The sequence below is a fragment of the Pituophis catenifer genome, unplaced genomic scaffold (assembly GCF_029215685.1).
Source record: "Pituophis catenifer annectens isolate HBS135680 unplaced genomic scaffold, rPitCat1.0.hap2 SCAF_3, whole genome shotgun sequence".
Lineage (NCBI taxonomy): Eukaryota > Metazoa > Chordata > Lepidosauria > Squamata > Colubridae > Pituophis > Pituophis catenifer.
In genome coordinates this window covers 153,261,145-153,281,141 of record NW_027256883.1, presented here as the reverse complement: position 1 = coordinate 153,281,141, position 19,997 = coordinate 153,261,145, and the positions used below count along the sequence as shown (strand labels likewise).

At 36.7% G+C, this 19,997-nt stretch overlaps 1 protein-coding gene across 1 annotated transcript in view; it reads right to left on the bottom strand.

The window, feature by feature from the left end:
• Positions 1-206: 206 nt before the first annotated feature.
• Positions 207-19,997, bottom strand: part of SLC1A7 (solute carrier family 1 member 7) — a 46,795-nt gene continuing 27,004 nt past the window's right edge. Inside the window, exons 4-11 of the mRNA XM_070939540.1 lie at positions 19,841-19,883; positions 17,340-17,559; positions 13,642-13,741; positions 12,317-12,550; positions 10,284-10,478; positions 6,194-6,328; positions 972-1,071; positions 207-538 (exon numbers count right to left, since the gene is read on the bottom strand). Coding sequence (XP_070795641.1) covers positions 302-538; positions 972-1,071; positions 6,194-6,328; positions 10,284-10,478; positions 12,317-12,550; positions 13,642-13,741; positions 17,340-17,559; positions 19,841-19,883 — 1,264 coding nt within the window. The 3' untranslated portion in view covers positions 207-301. The remainder of the gene's footprint in view (positions 539-971; positions 1,072-6,193; positions 6,329-10,283; positions 10,479-12,316; positions 12,551-13,641; positions 13,742-17,339; positions 17,560-19,840; positions 19,884-19,997) is intronic.

Below are 19,997 nucleotides of genomic sequence, written 5' to 3'. Positions count from 1 at the left end.
GTGATTTAGTCGAAATCATTTCAATGGATCAGAACGTTTCTTCTTAGAAACATCACCATATCTGTTTTTCCAAAGTAAACAACATTTGTCCAGTGATTAATTCCTTTCTACTAACCCAACCAACCAATGGAACCCATCTTCCATGAAGCCTGCTGTCTTCACAGGTGTCCACAGCTATCTTATAACCTCAGTTCAGGAATAACAGTCATTTCATGCCTTGCCATTGAAGAAGCAGGCCATGTCCCAACTTCATTTACAGGATATTCTTTTGTTTTCAGATGCTTTTAGGATTAATTGTGCATTACACATTTGTTTCCAATTCATTGATTTCAATAGTACAGTGGTCTCTATTGTTGGATTTCTCTGTGTAACGTTCTGATTGATTCTCTTCTTGTTCCACTTGAATAGGTAAGTGATGCAGTGTTGTTTTGACTGCTTCAGGTCCACGCATTTTATTCATGGACTTCAAACAGCCATTCTTCTGATAAGCAATAATTTTGTGGATACTAACAGGTTTTGTTTCTCCAATCAAAGGCACCTATGAATAGAACAAGGGGTTCATAGCGTTACTACTCTTCATTATTCTAGAACACTTTTCTATACTTACATTTCATTTTAGCATACAAAATTATAGATCACACTCATGTTGGAAGCACCAAGGCACTTTTGGGTTGAAAGAATTAGCCGGTGACATCACTGTTGCTTGGGGGAAGGCTCAGTTAGGGGCTCCTTTCATGTCCTTGGCAGGAGCTGCAGCAAAGGACAGGAGGTCACTCCACCCTACGGCAGCACTTGGATCTCAAACGCAGGTTTGGTAACCTCCAACCCAGCATTCTAACCACGTGAGCCACAGTACTCCAACAAAATTATAGGTAGGACACACTGTTACACAGAATGTCTTTAAAAGAGATACCTAATTATCTCTGTTTGGTAAAGTGAGTCCTCAAAGTATCATATCAGTTTTCTCCTACCTCAGATCTTTCTGAAGTGAATTCTTTTCTGCAAATATGTGCCATTATTCCAGCAGCAAGAGCATCACCCAGGACATTGATCATTGTCCGAAATCTGTCTCTGTGAAACAAAATGAAGACATTAAAACAGTGTTTCCTTTTCCTTGTTGTGTAAATGGTCATCAATCTACATAGTTATTTGTACAGAAATTAACAGTACCTGCACACAAGGTAGGTTATTTTATGGTGTTATTTTACTCAACAGATAATATAGCACAGGGATTGGAATAAAAGTACCCAATTAATTTAAATGTGTAGGCCATCACACTATGTCAGATCAAATTGCTCCAATCCTGAAATACCATGAATTAATTTTATGCTATGAAAGCCTAATACCAACAAGAAATAAAAAACACTCCATGAACATTTTCTTAATCTGTTTCATAAATGTCTATTTTTTTTATGTTGACTCTGGTATTTTATTTTTCCAGTTTTACAAAATTAAGCAGACCAACAACTGGAGAAAGAAAAACTTTCATGGATTTTTTATTGCCTTCTGTTTGCTTTCCTAGGTATGATTCAAACCAAGAAACAATAGAGGAAAAAATATTTTTTGTGAGAAATAAATAACTGAATTTTCCTAAACCGAATCCTCAAATCCAACCAGCATTGTGCTTCTGGTCCCCAGAATTGTGATATAATTGGCACCAGGAACCTCCAAGAGAATTGATCTGGAATTAATTATAGAGAGTCTGGTGCAACAACTTTAAAGAGAAAGTAAGGAAAAAAAAAGGAGAGAGAGAGAGAGAGAGATTGGGGGAGGGAGGGAGGGAGGGAGGGAGGGAGGGAGGGAGGAAGGAAGGAAGGAAGGAAGGAAGGAAGGAAGGAAGGAAATTATAAACAAAGAAGCAAACAATCTTAAAAGCCAAATGTTAAATAAAACTGGAAAATGTTTTTAGAAGAAAACAGAAGAACAAGAAGATAGACTAGACAATATAGGATTTTTTTTTTTAAAAAGGGAAAGAAAATAAGCCAAAGACACAAGCAAGGGAGATGTGAAGCCAGTCCAAATGGAAACTAGAAAACATTTGGATTTCAACTGGAAAAACAATAAGATTTTGACATTTATAGCTGAGGGATATATAGAAGAATGTAGGAAAACTGAGGAATAAATTGTCAGAAGACAAATAGAGAACAGAATGTCTGATGTTGCATTTTAGATTAATCTCTCTCCAGTGTACGCATTTGCTGTTACGTCAGCTTTTGGTAACTTTTTTTTTTAAATAAATGCACAGTTGGTTTTAAAACTGTAAGAAAAAATTAATTATATTCTGACTTGTGATTTTCACAGATCAATGCTGAAAAAAATTTTTTTTTTGCCAAGTACAGCTTTAAATTGACTTAAGGAATTTAAACTTAGAAGAAAAGGCAGGTGTATTAGCCAGAGTTACTTTTAATGCATTGTTTGAAGCTGACTCGAGTTCATTTGGCAGAGGTACATTAAATCTGAAATGCATCGTATGATTTCTTCATTCTTTTTTCAGTACAATGAGCCCATCTGAGAAGTCAATCACAATGGTTATTATATTGATGAGGGTCATAAAACTAAAATTCAGGAACATCCAGATGTTTGGCTTAGAAAAGAGTAACAAGATCCAAAATCAGTAATGTTCAGAGTTTGATTTCTTTAGCATAAAACTGAGTTGAAACAGAATGATTTTTTTAATTTGCCACTTATGTAGGTGCAAATAAACATAGGGATCTGTTTATTTTCACATATTGTGCCTTTCATTCCCATTAATGCTTTGTTAAAATCTACTCTGCAATCTCTCACAAGTTTGCTTCCCCTATAAAGGATGCTTCTGTTTTTGTACTGTCCATGGTTGTTAATCCATTCTTCACGTTTTTTTGCTGAAAATTTGAAATAAATGCCAGTTTTCAGCAAAACCATAATAAATCGTGATCATGTGACTGCATGATCCTAAAAATGGCTGCAAATATGTTGCCAAGCATCTGTAATGCAGTCACATGACAATGGGTGGGGAGACTGTCCTTCAGAATTTCAGTTCTGGGTTGTAAATATTTTGGGGGGGAGGTCTTTGGAATTTTGAATGGTCCCTAAGCGACCAAGTTGCAAGTCAAGAACTACCTATACACTGAAAAGACAACTTTTGGTTTGAATCTGGAAGGATAATTCTTTTTTTTTTTTATTGCAAAAGTTTTACAATTACATTTTCACCCCTTTTTTCCCCCCCCTCAACCCACCCCAACCTTCCCAACCTCCCTAACCCTCCCTAACCCTCCCCTCCCCCCAGACTTCCACACAGTATACTCATATCAAGTAAAAAAAAAAAACCTTTATATAAAACTTATGTAAAACTTGAACCCCTCCCTCCCCCTTATAATTTTCTTTTTTATCTTCATTACATTAACATATTTCTATCTTGATATATCATTTTCAAATGAAAGCTATTTGATACTTCCTAGTTTGGTATTTGTTCTGAACATAATCTATCCACTTTTTCCATTCCCATTCATAAGTCTCTTGTGAACAGTCTTTTAAATATGCTGAAATCTTCGCCATCTCTGCAAAACTGGCCATCTTCAAAGTCCATTCCTCGATAGTGGGCAAGGCTTCATTTTTCCAGTATTTATCTATCAATAATCTCACTGCTGTTATCATGTACAATATCAACTTTGTTTCACCCAATGTAAAACCCTTAACTATACCCAATAAAAACAGTTGTGGAGAAAATTGAATTTTTTTCTTTAAGACATTCTGCATGACCCACCAAATTTTTATACAAAAAGCCTTAACTTTCCTACAAGTCCACCAAACATGATAATATGTAGCATCTAAACAGTCACATCTCCAACATTTTGGCTGAACATTAGGGTACATACACGACAATTTTTTGGGGTCTAAATGCCATCTATAAAACATTTTATAGAAATTTTCCCTCAAATTCTGCGACTGTGTAAATTTTACATTCTGAACCCAAATTTTTTCCCATGTTTCCAACATCACTGGTTCTTCAAAATTTTGTGCCCACTTAATCATACAATCTTTAACTAATTCAGTTTCTGAATCCCTTTCTAACAAAACATTATAAAGCCTTTTAATATGCATTGGACCTTTCTCTTTTATATGTCTAACCAATTCTTCCTCATGCAACATAATACCAGTTTTTTGGTCCTCTTTCCATCTCAATTGTAATTGATTATATTGTAGCCAAGTTAAATTAATCCCTTCAGCCAACAGTGTCTGTAATGTCTTCAGCTGCCATCTGCCCGCATCTATAAAAAGAACCTCTTTGTATAAACCCCCCCCCGAGTGACATTATATTTGTATTCCACAAAGTATGACCAAGATCCAGCCATAGCGGTATTTTATAATCCCATTTGAGTCGGTGCTTCTTCCAAACTCCCATCAAAGAGTCTCTAAGTATATGGCTTTTAAATACTTTATCCACTTTGTTATCATAAAATAAGTAAGCATGCCATCCAAATTCAAGATCAAAACTTTCTATATTCAATATTCCAGTCTTCTTCCTTCCAAACCAATCACTTGTTAGAGTCAAAGCTGCTGCATCATAATATAACTGTAGGTTTGGAAGTTTAAGACCTCCCCTTTCTGGAACATCTTGCATAATTTTCAATTTCACTCTCGGTTTTTTCTCGTTCCAGACAAACTTATTCACTCCAGTTTGCCACACTTTCAGTTGTTTGTCACTTTTAAGCACCGGAATCATTTGAAACAAAAAAAGAAATCTTGGCAAAATGTTCATCTTAACTGCTGCTATTCTTCCAAGTAGAGACAACTGCAGTTTTTTCCAAGTCTCCATATCTTTCTGCAACTCTCGCCACAACACCTCATAATTATTTTGAAACAATTTCGTGTTTGATTCTGCAACCTGAACTCCTAGATATTTTACCTTTGGTACAATCTCAAAACCTGCCCTCCTTTCAAGCTCATGTTTACGATCTTGTGTCATATTTTTAACTATCATCTTAGTTTTTTTCTGATTCAGTCTAAAACCTGAAACTTTACCATAGTCTTGTATAATGTCCTTCATCTGGATTATTGATTCCATTGGCTGTGTTAGGGTAACAACCAGATCATCTGCAAATGCCTTTATTCTGTAATCCTCTTGCCTTATCATTATACCTTTCAAGATATTAGAGTCCCGTATTGTATTTAACAAGACTTCTAGTGTTAAAATAAATAGAAGTGGGGACAGCGGACATCCCTGTCTAGTTCCTTTTTCAATTTTAAACTCTGTTGTCAAACTTCCATTAATAATAATCTGTGCCTTTTGCTCTTGATAAATTGCTGAAACCGCCTGTATAAATTGATCCCTAAAGTCCATCTTTTTTAAAGTCTTTAGTAGAAAATTCCAATCCACTCTATCAAAGGCCTTCTCTGCATCCAAGAAAACCAGCAATGCAGGGATCTGTTTATTCTTCTCAAGATATTCCAATAAATCTATTACTTGCCTTACATTGTCCTTCATGTATCTACCCTCGATAAATCCCACTTGATCATCATGAATCACCTTTTGGATTACTGGCATCAACCTGTTGGCTAATACTTTTGCATAAATTTTATAATCAGTATTCAGAAGAGATATTGGTCTATAATTCTCCGTTTTTTTAGGACCTACTTGCTCTTTTGGTATCAAAGAAATATACGCTGTTGTCCATGATGGGGGTATTTTTCCCCCTTGTTGAATATTACAAAATAGATCTCTGAGTTGTTCCACCATTTCTGCTTGCAAAGTTTTATAATACACTGCAGTCAAACCATCCGTTCCAGGAGCTTTGGCTGTTTTTAATTGTTTAATTGCTACTATTATCTCCTCCTCTGTTATAGGATGATTCATTCTTTCCTTTTGTTGGTCAGTAATTTTTGTAACTCTTTTATTATCTAAGTATTTTTCTATAAGTCCATTCTGCACATCCTCTTTAGCATATAATTTAGTGTAATAGTCCACAAAAGCTTCTTTAATTAATTTTTGTTGAAAAATTTCTTTCCCTCCCTTCATTTTGTAATGAACTGGTAGATGAAAAACTGAGACAAACAGAAAGTAAAATCATGAGTGAGCTGTGCTACCTCCTTGACATGACCATGTACTCAATATCAACATCAAAAGTGAGTGATAGCTCCCTATAAACTGAACCACTCAATCCTCATATATCCAATTAGAAAAATGCAAAGAAAAGAAAATATTTGCGCTACTTACAGAGCCCAATCAACTGCAATTATTAGAGTGATGTCATCTGTAGGCAGACCCACTGATGTCAAAACGATGACCATGGTCACAAGACCAGCCTGTGGGATTCCAGCAGCTCCTATGCTGGCAGCTGTTGCCGTAATGCTTTTACAAACAAGCAGAAAGATCATAATGATGTAACACAGAAGAACATCCAAATCTGGATAACTTGATCATTAATACGAACTAATGTACTTGACATAAGAATCAGATACATTTTACCCTGCATTCAGTTGCATAGAATATCCCTGAACAAGGTAAATAAAACAGGACTGCCCAATATAAGTAAGATCAACTTTGCATGAAGCCAGAGTTTTACTAGTAGAGTTAGGCCCGGGATATAATTTCATTGTTTTGGATCATGGGAAATAAAATCAAGGAAAAGCAACAAGATGGACATTTCAGAGGCAGAAATTTAAAGGCATCTGCCACCAGCTGTGAGGTTTGGTTAAAGTAAATGTGGCCTTAATTTTATCACAGTAGTTTACATGCATGTTTTGTAGAACAGCCTGAGGGATCATAAAACTGAAAAGAAGTTTTCTCTTTCTATTCTGCCACCATCTCTCTTTCTCAGACTATTACTTATCTTTTGAGAGGATTTTTCTCTGACAAGAGCAGGAACTTTTCCCAAATGCAGCATCACAGAGGAAAATCACCTCAAATAGAACCAATGGACTACAATTTTATAGTAACCATCATTTTATCTCTTGCTCTTCAAATGCAGATCATTATAAGAAGGGGGTGGTGTTATGAAGACATATACATTCCCATCCCAAGATTCTCCACACTGGCTGCTATTTATCCATTTTAAGAGAACCCGAACAATATTTTGACTGCCTAAATTCAACTTTTTGTCAGTTTGCTGAAAATTTATGGAAATGTTCAAATCATCAGGTTGCAATTGCCCCAGAGTGGTACTTGTATTCTAGAGGTGGCAATCAATTCAAAAAAATAGGTCTCTGCATATGGCAGGGGAAACAACTATATTCATGAGCCATAATTCAGCAGAATTAAGCAATTCTAAATCCATTAAAATAAATGGGCTTTATTTACTTAACATTGGGTTGGATTGCAGGCTTCGGTATGATTACAATTCTCTTAAATCTTTGAGATCCAACAGGCTTTAAAAATATTGTATATGAAATAATTCAATTATTGCAATGAATGAAATTATTGTGCTGTTGCAGAAATGTAAAATGAGTCTTGATCTTTCACTAAATTCTTGTCAACTTCTGTGTGATCAAGGTGATATAGCCATCAGCTATGGTATATATAAGGGACGTGGCAGCATAGTGGCTACGATGCTGAGCTTGTCAATCAAAAGGTTGGCAGTTCAGCAGTTCAAATCCCTAGTGCCGTGTAACGGGGTGAGCTCACGTTACTTGTCCCAGCTTCTGCCAACCTAGCAGTTCAAAAGCACATTAAAAATGCAAGTAGAAAAATAGGGACCACCTTTGGTGGGAAGGTAATAGCATTCCATGTGCCTTTGGCATTTAGTCATGCTGGCCACATGACCATGGAGACGTCTTTGGACAGCGCTGGCTCTTCGGCTTTGAAACACTGTCCCCTAGAGTCGGGAACGACTAGCACATATGTGCGAGGAGAACCTTTACCTTTTATGGTATATATTGTGATTTACCAAAGCTGCTAGATTGTACAGTATTCAGCTATTTGATCTGTGCATTATAAGTAATTCAAGTCTTCTTTAATATTCTGTTTAGTAAAGAACAAGGCAATCATAGCACTTCATCTAATAGGAGGAATTTCCCTATTAATACAAAGTTGAATAGGCTGAATTGGGATAAAGTAACAGTATGTCTGATCTAGCCACAATGTAGTCACATACTTAGACATTTTGCAAAAGAGTTTTGTTTTGTTTTGATCTGATAATACTGCTTTATGGGAACCTGTCAAGTTTGTACAGATCACAACTGCTTTATGTTTTATGCTAAGCAGTACAGTATTGCTAGTAAATATTCTCCAGATGGGTCTGCTCTTCCCCCTCATTTTTTTTTGTATTTACAAAAACAAAGAAAGCTAAAAGAATATTTACAAAAGAAAAAGGATTGTTTAAGTTATGCATTCCTTAGTTCTTCAGTTCAACCTCTGAAGCTTTTTAAATATACGTAGTCTAATACAGAAATCTCAAAAATGGCTCAAAAATCATGATATCAGGATTCAATGCTGGTAAATGCTAAGTAATAAGAAAAGAAAGAATATGTTGTGTAACATGTACAGAGTTTCTTTCTTTAATTCCTCTGGCGCCTCTTAAATCATACAATAAAAACTCAGAAAGAAATTTGATTTGTAAAGTTCATGTCCTCCCTTGTTTATATATTAATACTCAGAGAATGGAAAATAAACCAGATGAGTTTGAGGTCCCAATATAGGAAAACAAATATGAATCAAAATTTTAACTGAGATTTGGTGGGATGATTTTCAGAACTGGACTACAATAATTGAAAAATAAAAGTTATTCAGAAGGAACAGATGCAGCACAAAAAGAAAAGGAATTGAATTATATGTTACAATATCCTCAACTGTATAGAAACCCAAGGGTTAGGGTAAGTAAAGTGGCTTTCTTAAAATCCTTTGGTAAAATAAGTTTATTATTTTAAAACTTACTTTAAAACAATAAACTTATTTATTTTAGCTCAATAAACTACTACCATCTTTGGATACTAATCCACTCATATTTAAACAATTAAAGAGAAGCTGTGGATATGTTTTCCGCAAGAAAATGGCAGATCTTTAAAAAGCAGTGAAATCGCAGTCTTGGGAGGCTTTGATTTCTCTTCCATCTGTTGGGAGAGCAACTCTTCCAAAAATGTCTTTCCAGGAAATTCTTTATCAGTCTTGCTGACAATTTTTCCTTCAGCTGGAGAAGCATGCTTTATTTAGAGGAAGGAATGTCACTTAAAAGTAAAGAATCATTTAAAGTAAAGAATCTTGTAAAGCTACAGAATCAGTTGTGGAGTATTGGGTTCCCACACTGTGGTATGCAAATGATCAATAAAAGCAGCCTTTCCATTTGGGACAGGGAAACACAGCAGAGATTCAGGAGAAAATGTCTTCCACTAGGAGAAACTCTCACCTGAAGTAATATTCATCTGATGTAACTTTCTGTTTACAGGTTAAGGAAAAGGAGATTCACAGATCCTCTCTCCTAGCAACGAACCTCATTTGTTTTACATTGAAGCAGAAAAAAGTGCACCATTCTTCTGATTCCACTTTCAAATGCAACCAGAGAGCTCTGTCTAGCTTCCCAGAGTGCAGACAACACATCAAATAGGTATTTTGGATAAGTGCCTTGTGAATGGATGAGTGTTATATATTTTCTTTATTTCTTTCTGTGTGAGAGGTTGAATGGGAGGGAAAGGATTTATTTTCTTCAGGAATTGCACATCTTCTTCCTGATCATCATCATCATCGTAGCATTTTCCCCGCAGTGCAGGGTCTGCTTTTCAGGTCAACAAGCATGATCTTACATTATCAGACATAGCATCTGTGTCGGTCTGGGCAGTTTTCATGTCTGCATGTCTGCATGTTTTCATGTCTGCATGTCTGGCCATCTTTCTTTTGGCCTTCCATGTGGGTGCTTGCCATCTACATTAAAATGGAAGGGGATGTAGGCAACAATATGGGGAGCTGCTTGTAGGACACGGCTGTACCACTGTAGGCGTTGGTTTCTCCTGTGTTGTCTCTGATGTTGGTATGATGCCCATTTGCTTCCGAACCGTGTCATTACTGACATGGTCAGGGAGAGAAATATCTAACAACCAACAAAGCATGCAATCTCCATGGCTGTACAGTGTACTCAATGCATTTGGTGACTGGCCATTTCCTTTCTTCAGGAACTGCTGACATTTTTAATCAGCAGTTAATCAAATGCTTAAGATTTTCCATCTGCACTGTTAATATGGATTATATATTCTATTAGTTCTGAAAGTCATTTCATACAACTTTAGATTACTATCTGCTATGCTGGACACTGAAGACCAGAACATTGTTTTTCCTGCAGAAGCCTATGAATCAGAGATTCTGCCCCCTCCCATTTTACCTTATGGTGATGATCTGTCCAAAATCCAGTTCATAGTTGTTTACTTGGGCGATGAAAATAGCTGCTACTGCTTCATATAGGGCTGTTCCGTCCATGTTGATTGTAGCCCCTACTGGGAGCACAAACCTAGCAACCCTCTGGTCCACATGATTATTCTCTAATAAGCACTTGAAAGTTATAGGCAAAGTGGCTGAACTGCAAAACAACAACAAAAAATAAGCGTAGTTTAGACTGAAGTTAGCAAAATAATGTAATTTAGAAATTTGCTTATGAAGGCAAATTTTTTTTTTTTTAATTTGATTTATATGCCGCCCTTCTCCGAAGACTCAGGGCGGCTTACAATGTGCTCAGCAATAGTCTTCATCCTTTTGTATATTTATACAAAGTCAGCTTATTGCCCCCACAAACTGGGTCCTCATTTCACCTACCTTAGAAAGGATGGAAGGCTGAGTCAACCTTGAGCCTTGGCGAGATTCGAACCCTGCAGTAATTGCAGGCAGCTGATCTTAATAAGCTTAATAACAGGGTGCCTTAAACCCCTGTACTACCAAGGCCCTGTACTAATTTAAGGCAAAATTATTTGCGCCCATGCAAATAATGGGTAAAAACTATTACATAAATGTTCTGATTCATTCAGTATCATAGCTGATAATAATAAAGCTATGAAAAAATGAATTATATTATTTAAGGAAAAAAAGTGCAAAAGCTATGACCCAACAGAATATTGGAAATGTCTCTTTATATTTTCCAGAGTTTTTTGTCAGTAACGAATTATCCTCCCAACATTGATCCTGTCTCATTGTTTTGTTTTATTGCTTTGACCCAATGCCTGAAAATTATATTTGTATTAGTATATAACATAACATATTTAGGATCTTTTGCTTTTTCCTCATGCTTTTTATTTATTTTAAAATCTGGGAATGAAATAAAATATGAGGGAATGGGAATAATTATAAATATGCATATAGGAAAATATTTCATTTCCTGTTTGGAACCGGGCTACACAAGGGGCAGGTGAGTGTGTGTGTGTTGTGGCCCGCCAGCTGCCTGCGCAGATCGTGGCTGATCCCGACGAGGAGGAGGCTGGTGTGGTGTTGTGCCAGCAGCCGGCGCAGCCGGCACTTGTGTCAGACAGCGAGGAGGCTGAAGAGGATGTGGTACCAGAGGCAGAGACTCAGCCAGGGCCTTCAGAACCTCCAGAGGCTCCTTCAAGTGGAGAGAGTGAAGTGGAGGAGCCTCTTCTCAATGCTCGAGCATGCAGGACTGCCAAAAGGCAGGAGTGGCTACTCAGGAGGAGGAGGTCTCCTCAAGAGTAAGGCTTGAGGATAATTGGCCACTCCCTTAGCCTATTTAAGTCACACACCATTAGTGAGTTTCTTGCTAGAAACAACTTGTAATTATCATCAGAGCATTTTTGGAAAAGTCTTATCGTATCTTGCTTTCTGGGCTGGTTGCCAACCTTTGCCAGACTTTGTTTTATTCTTGCTACTTAATAAATTTGATAAGGACCATTGGTGTGTGTTAATATCCTCAGGAATCCGGAGCTGGGGCAGAACAGCGTGCAGCTCTACTTGCATGAGTAGCTCATGCACACAGAGGTCCATATGCACCTCCCCCTCCCTGCCCGTCTGCCAAGTTGGAAAGGTTGGGGACCGCTGGTCTAAGGGACAGAAATTGGAAGGATTAAATTCAGAAAATAAAACAGTATTCCAAGTTTGCTGTGATAATGTGTTTTTAAAAACTTTATCCAGCAACTAACTGATCTTTGCTAATCATGAATGAGTAGTATTTGGCCAGGATAATAGGCAGGATCAATAATCACCAGCAAATTGTAGGACTATTGACTGGACCAGGAATTGAAACAACCCATTGTAACAACAAAGTGGCAAATTACTGCCATATTAGCGCTAGAAAAATTTCATGAGTGTAACCATGATATCGCCAGACTTGAAAAATGACTTGAGAGAAACATCTTTTTTTCCTTAAAAATCAAGAAAGCATCATTCTTCAACTTTAATCATTGCAGCGTGTACCTGGATGATGTGGCCAGAGCAATAAGCAGTGCTTGAAGAATGCCTCTGATAAAGACAACGGGGTTCTTCTTGGTGATGAAGAAATACATCATTGGCAGAATAACAAGTCCGTGAAAGAATAGTCCACAAAGTACGGTAACAGCATAAAATCCTAGTTTCTTCCCAATGGCTGTGGGATCATCCATTTCCAAAATCTTACCAGCAATAAGAAACACTATTCCAAATGGAAAATACCTAATAAAGAATAAAGAGATATTCTATGCAAAAAATACATCCATATAAAAATAGGGGAGGAAACCAAATGAATGGAAAGTGCAATATTTTGGTGAAAGTATTGCAGCTGGATTACAGAGACCTAGGCCAGGGGTTGGCAACCTTAAACACTCAAAGAGCCACAAAGGTCCTAACCAGAAGCCCCCTGTTCAATTCTGGAGCTGACCGGAAGTCCAGAATTCTCCCACCATAGAGTTTCTTCCTAGCGCAGCGTCCTTTTTCCTCTGCCGACCAGAAGTCTGGTTCCCTCACCATAGATTATCCTCCTAGCACGGCATCCTTTTTCCTCTACCTGTCCTAACTGAAAACCCTATCAATTGTGGAGCTGACCAGTGACAGGGGGCCACAGAAGAGGGATGAAAGACCCACATGTGGCTCCAAAGCCATGGGTTGCTGATCCCTGATCTAGGCTCAAGTCCCCATCTGACCAAAGTACTTGCTGAATGACTTTATTCAGCTCTATTCTCTCAACCCAATCTTCCCTACAGAGTTGTTATTGTGGAGATAAAATATAGATAAATCTCTATATATTACCTTGTCTCTGAAATGGAACAAGAAATAGAAATGCAGTAAATAAATGCATCCTTGAAGTACCACATATATTATTGTAAAACAAAATGGATCTTATTCTGCAAGATACTTTTGCAAATCTCCCTTTTGACAGAAGTGCTAAAGGTGTATGTCCTTGTGGTAGGAACTCATCACTTGTAGATTGGTTAGGAAGAAATAGTTTTGAAACACTATGCTAAGGACCCCTAATTTCTATTTCTTTTTTGGGTGCAGAGAGTTTTCCTCTTAGTGTAGACAGAACCAATGCAATGTCAAGCAGTGAGGCACAAGAAATATCAAGACAATATTCATGTGGAATTTGATTTCTGCCTGAAAACATCCTGCAAGCCAATGTTTACAAATATATTTTTAAAAGGAAAATGCACGCAACTCTGTACATGTTATTTAGATCACTCAAAAACCCATTCAGTTTATGTAAGCTGATTTCATTGTTGATTACATACTTTTACTTTTAATATTTATTTCTCCTGACATTTACTTACCATACCGTCACAGCCACTATCTTCATGACCGATTCGTTTAAACACTGGCAAAAACTGACCAGGGGAACTCCACTGGTACCCATTCTGCCCAGCATTATACCTACAAATATATAAATGTCTTAAGTTTCTTCTTATTTATCTTAATTTAAACTTATATAATATACTTTGAATCTTTCATCACTTGCACCTAACCATGATAAAAACATGCCCTAGCAACTTTTCCCCCCCTTCTCTATTCCTATAACATTATTTTTATCTCAACCCCTGCCCATGAATGAGACAGGCTTAAAGTCAATCTTGGCTATATTTGTGTTGAAGTAGCATTACCCTTATTCTAATACCATTTAAGAGCAGCCTAAAGTATAAAATCAATTAAGATTTGTTATTAGGGAGACAAATTAGGTGATTGAGAACAGAGAACAGAGACATGGGGCAAATAAGGGATTGGCAGTGGGAATATTAAATTCCATGCTAGTTTATTTGCTACTTGTTCAAGGGTGAAAGGAAAGCACTTCAGCTTAGCCTTGAGGAAAGATCTTCACTGCGATCTGGAAATATATCTGAAATTTGAATTACCAGATAAGTTGTATGGCTGGTCAAAGAAGGTTTGGATAATTGGAGTACTGTATATGACACGGCAATTCTCTCTTGATCCCTAGGCCACTACAACTTACTATTTTAAACTCACAGTTCTGAGTAACATATGCTAAGAATTACGTATTTTGAACAACACAAACTCCACCATTATGTGTCATAACTGTGAGCATAAGGAAATAACTGACCCCTGCTAGGTCTGGTCCATCTAATCTAGTCCATCTCAGCCTGTTCTCCAAGTGACCAACCCCTTCACAAGGCAGCTTGCTAGACCCCTCATCAGAGGGAGTTGCTGCATCACTCTAATTCATGGGTGACAAATTTGGCAAAAGATATATTATGACAGGTGGATCCTAGCAAAAAAACCTAGTCTCATGGAGAACTATCAAAGTTATTGGCCTTGAAAAGCCACAGTGATTTCTGGGTTGAGGACAGTGCCAGTACAGGGGAATAAGATGGAAGAGGGCTATGTCTTGCCAGGACTCCCGAGTAACCTTGTTGGCCACTATAAGGAACAGAAGATTAAGATGGGTCTAGCAGATTCTTGCACACATTTTGCTGGGCTATAAAATAAGTGTATATGGTAATACATCAAAACTTCACAGGTTAAATTTCACTGATATGACATTTCATCTGTCATCCTATCAAGAATGTTTTCTTGGGGAATGGAGGTCTGGGAGGGGAAGGAAGGGGTGAGATATCTCATAGCTACCACATATAAAAGGAAGACAGGTTCTTCTAACAGTATGGAGTGGTGCTAGAATGACAGATGTAAAGGAACCCTGAACCATTTTGGTCATTAAATACAGGCAGTTATCATTTAGTGACTGCCTCACTTAGCGACCTTTCATAGTTACGACAGTGATAAAAAAGTAAGTTTACAAACAATCCTTGCATTTACAACTTTGCAAGTCTGTAAAACAAAAAGAAATCAAACTAAAATCATAAGCACACTTATGTGTTTCACTTAGGGACTGCTTTGTTTAACAGCTGAGTCACTGGTCCCAATTGTGGTTGCTAAATGAGGACAACCTCATTTAAGGTCAAGCCTATTTCTTCACTTTTTAAAAAAATGCCTTGAAAATCTTTGTCCAATATTCAGGCATCTTGCTAGAAGTGCTAAAGGATTGATTCTATCGCTTCACATCATAAAAACGGAGCAATTATCTGAACACATCTTCAGCTGAAAAGGTTGAAGTGACATCTCTGCAGAGATAACTGCTCCATGACTGCTCCAAATGTTCTAATGTACAGCTGGACACCTTGAGGGATGTCCCTATTTAGAAGATGTGGTTTACTTCCATTTGATCATTCTAGCTAAGTCTTGGTTTTGAATAAAATCCCTGTCTTTCAAACTAGAAACAATCGGAACTGCTTATAAATTGTGCTAAGCTAGTCAAACATTCCGCTGCTCTCTAGAGGACATTTTAAAAACTGCTAGACTGATTCTGCCAGAATCATTCAATATCATTTGGTTTAGACTGGAAAAGATGTTTCAGTTTCATGTCAATATTAAAAAACTGGCAATAGAGAACAAGTTAGACTCACAGTGGGTAAATTATGAAGTGCCTAATAAAAATCCACAGCTGCTCTCTTTGCCCCCAGTCCTGTCATACAAAAAGCCAGGAGATCTTTTCTCTCCTTTAATGTGAACTCTAATATTAAAAAAACTCTAAAATTTAGAATTAGTGGAGTGGGATTAAATGGAAGTACTCCCTGACAAAGAAGTTCTAGGGAAATAAAATCATGATTAATTTACTGACTACATGCTATCTTTCTTTTAATGGGTGTGCCTCCAAGCCAATTTGACTCCTGGAATATGCAGTTTTCTCAGCAGCCTTTTAAAAAGTAGCTTGCCCTTGCCTTCTTTCTAGGCACATACAGTACTAGCCTGTAATGACATGTCTTTAGCGAATTTCCAAATAGTTCTTTCCTTACCACTACACTAAACTGGTTCTCACTTTCTCCTTCACAATCCCCTATCAAAATGTACGACTGTATTCTTTTTTTTTTTGTCATAGTTGTTACCCTTCTGCAGGTCCTACCCATTGAATGGGGTAAACTCCAAGATAATATCCGCATTTTTTTCATGTCTCTTAGGAGTGTTATCTAACCTGCCACACTTTGTGATTTAAACATATATTTTACTTCTTCATAAGTATCTCCTATGAATAAGACTAAGAACCAAATAGCTTGTTGTTTGCAGAGAGGCCGTCATTACAGTTTTGCATCGTAACAGTCAAGCCATTGACCCAATTTTATGATATTTTATTCAACAGTTGTTAAGCAAACGAGGCAGTCATAAACCAAATGCCACAGATGTTAAATAAGCCAATGGTTCACTATAGGTGTGATTTTGTTGAAAATCGGAAATGCCAGTCATCAAAGACAGTCATAACTTGCAAGTGACCATAAATGCATTCATCTCGCTGAGCACCCTAAATTCAGTCACATGACCTCAGAAAGGCCAACCGTGGGAACTTCAAATCTGGGTTGTAAGTCATTTGAGTCAGTTATAACTTCAAATGGTCACTGAGCAATCAGTTGTAAGTCAAGGACTACCTGTATTCTTAGATAAAGATATATCAGCAAATGAAGGCAAGTAGCCATAACTCTTGTTTAATAGCGCACACTTTCCTCCATTGCTTTAACTATACATGACCTAGCCACAGAAAATAATACTCTAGCCACAGACTTGCTTTGCTCCTTTTCATTTAAATTTCTCAGGAGAACTCTAGGAATTACAGACAGAAGCAAAACAAACAAAAACACAGTTAAATAAAACAAAAATTCCAGTTTAGAAGAAAAAAATGGGGCCATGTAGCATTAACATTATTTTAATACAACTATAAATATAGCCACAGCCCTTAGATTGTATATTTAGAATTGTGAAACATATTTTCCAAGTTAAAACATTAGGCATTCTAGAAAAAGCAATTAATTGAGGCACCTTCTAAATTACTAGACTTCAATTCATGAAATCCAATTAGCATAAATAACTGAAATAGTATATAATGCAGTTGCTCAACTTGTCTGGAAAGCATTAGATACCACTATTTCATGCAATAATTTCATTTGATGTGCTATTTTTTAAAAAAACTTACCCATGGTAGCAGAGAATATTACAATTCCCAACACATTCATGCCTTCACTAGTTCCTGGCTCTGATTTATAAATCACTTCTGGTGGTGGTGTAATATCCAAAGCAAAATTCTGGATGTTGGATCCATTTTCATCTTGCACACCATAGATTATAATTCGGCGAGTAATACTTTCGGAGGATGTCTTGCTCACTTTGACAATTGGAATGCTTTTGGTTCGATACTGAAAGAACATAGATTATCTGGGTTATGTGCAGAAGGATACTCTATTGCAGTGTTTCTCATTCTTGGCAACTTTAAAATATGTGGACTTCAACTTCCAGAATTCTCCAGACAGCAGGGGAATTCTGGGAATTGGAGTCCACACATCTTAAAGTTCCTGAGGCTGTGAAACACTACTCTATCAGTTGAAATTTAAAATTATTATTTAAATGAAGAAAACAATACAATTGAAAAACAACATTCCAACCCATGCAATTGTAGAAAACACACAACATAGACATATATATCTAGAAAAATTCAAAACATTTCTATAAGGTTAGCATGTCAAAGATAATTTCAAATACCCAAATTTCAAAATTGGTAAATAAATGCAAAACAATAATACTGTAGCTCCTCACATATTATCCAATAACATTTTCTGGGTCTCCAACTCAAAAATAGTTTTTGGTGGGAGAATGAGATCTAAAGATCTCATTGTTCTCTGTTTATGGGAAAAAAGTTAGGATTCCATCTCCAATTTGTCCTTCTGGATAAACCATATCACCCAACAGGACAATATTTTATGTAGAAAACCGATGCCATTCTCCTCCATTAGTAGCACCTCTCTCTTTTCCTATCACTTTTCTGTCATGTCTCTTTTCACAGAAGCTGGAGGATATGGACTTTAGTGTATTACTGACTTTAACAGTTATTACTCGTTATCTATCTGGAAGCATACATATATTTTGGCCTGGAAATCATTGCCATTTATTATTGCGAAGATTATGAAAATACTGATTTTTTTTCCAAGAGGGCATTTGAAAGTTCTGGTTATCAATTTTCTCTCTACACCAGAACAAACAATTCAGGGGGTACTTTTATATAGGATGGAAGAATAGACAGATGGTTCATTGATTGGTGAATCAATTGATTAATAAATAGATACTGTGTTTTTGTGAAGTCTAATAGGCATGCCATGTGTAGCTTCTGAACTGCATTTAAAAGTTACACAAATCTATTTGCTACCAGATCTTAGACCTACGTAATGTTAATAATAGTGATAGGAACATATTCCTATCATTATAAGTCAACTCTCTTTTTGAATATTATCTACAGCAACATTCCTCAAGAGTTACCTTCCAGATGCATTGGGGTTTGCACTGATAATATATCTAGGGGAAAGAAAGTTGGAGCAACAATAATTATAACCACTTTTCTACAAATACATTCCTCCAGATATCTTAAATCGCATCTTCTCTTTGAGGAACACCAGGTTAGAGAAACTCTGCTTTATACACTACCCAGGAACAGCTTTTAAGGATTGTAGATGAGATCTTCCTGACAGAAACTGGATATACTACAACTGATATGCTATAACTATATTTCTGCATACAAAAATGCTAATACATAAGCAACTTGGCATTCTCCACATTTTTAGATTTCCATTGTCATCATGAGAAGTGACTGTGGAAGTTGTTGTTCATAATATTTGGAAAGCATCAAGCTACCTGACCTGCATATATTTTTTAAAAAATCAAGACCATATTTCACTTATGGAATTTTGAATAGTTTAGAATGTAGGTATTTCTGCCTTCTGCTAATTCTCATATTACTTAACATTTGCTGTTAAGGGTAATAATGAATTGATGATACTGATAGTGATACTGATGGTTGAAGATGATGGTGATGATGATGTTATCCATTCAGTCATGTCTGACTCTTAGCAATTCAATGGACCAGAATCTCTCTACTACCTCTCTGAGTTTTTCTATATTCTGGCTGGTGTCCGTTTTGATGGTGTCCAGTCACTGTGTTCTTTGTTGGCCTGGTTTGTTTTTTTTTACCATTAACTCTTCCCAACATAATTAACAGAATAACAGAGTTGTAAGAGACCTTGGAGGTATTCTAATCCAACCCCCCGCCTGAGCAGGAAATCTTATACCATTTCAGACAAATTGTTGTCCAAACTCATCTTTTAAATCTCCAGTTAAATCACCCACAACTTCTGGAGGGAACTCATTTCACTGATTACTTGTTCTAACTGTCAGAAAATTTCTCCTTAGTTCTAGGTTGGTTGAATCCTTGATTAGCTTCCCCTTGAATAGTTGCTTTCTCCAGTGATAATTTTTAATGTTTGTGGCTATCAGGAAGAGTTTCCCACCAAAACTTAGTCAACACCTTTATTAAACTAAATAATACAAGTGCTGGTGATTTTAGAGGTACTCGTGGTTTATCTGATGAACTAGTTTTTTCTTATGAATTGCAAAGAATTTTTTTTAGGATTCAAAGAGCCAGATTCCCACCTGTTTAAAAGTGGCTTCCACAAGGTTGGCAGGAAACATGTTCCTGAAAAGACAAAGAAAACTAGTCAAGGGAATAAATAGAATTTTAAACACAAAACTCTGCAAGCAACAAATAAGCTATCATTTATAATATAAAACATATTATGTGGCTAAAAAA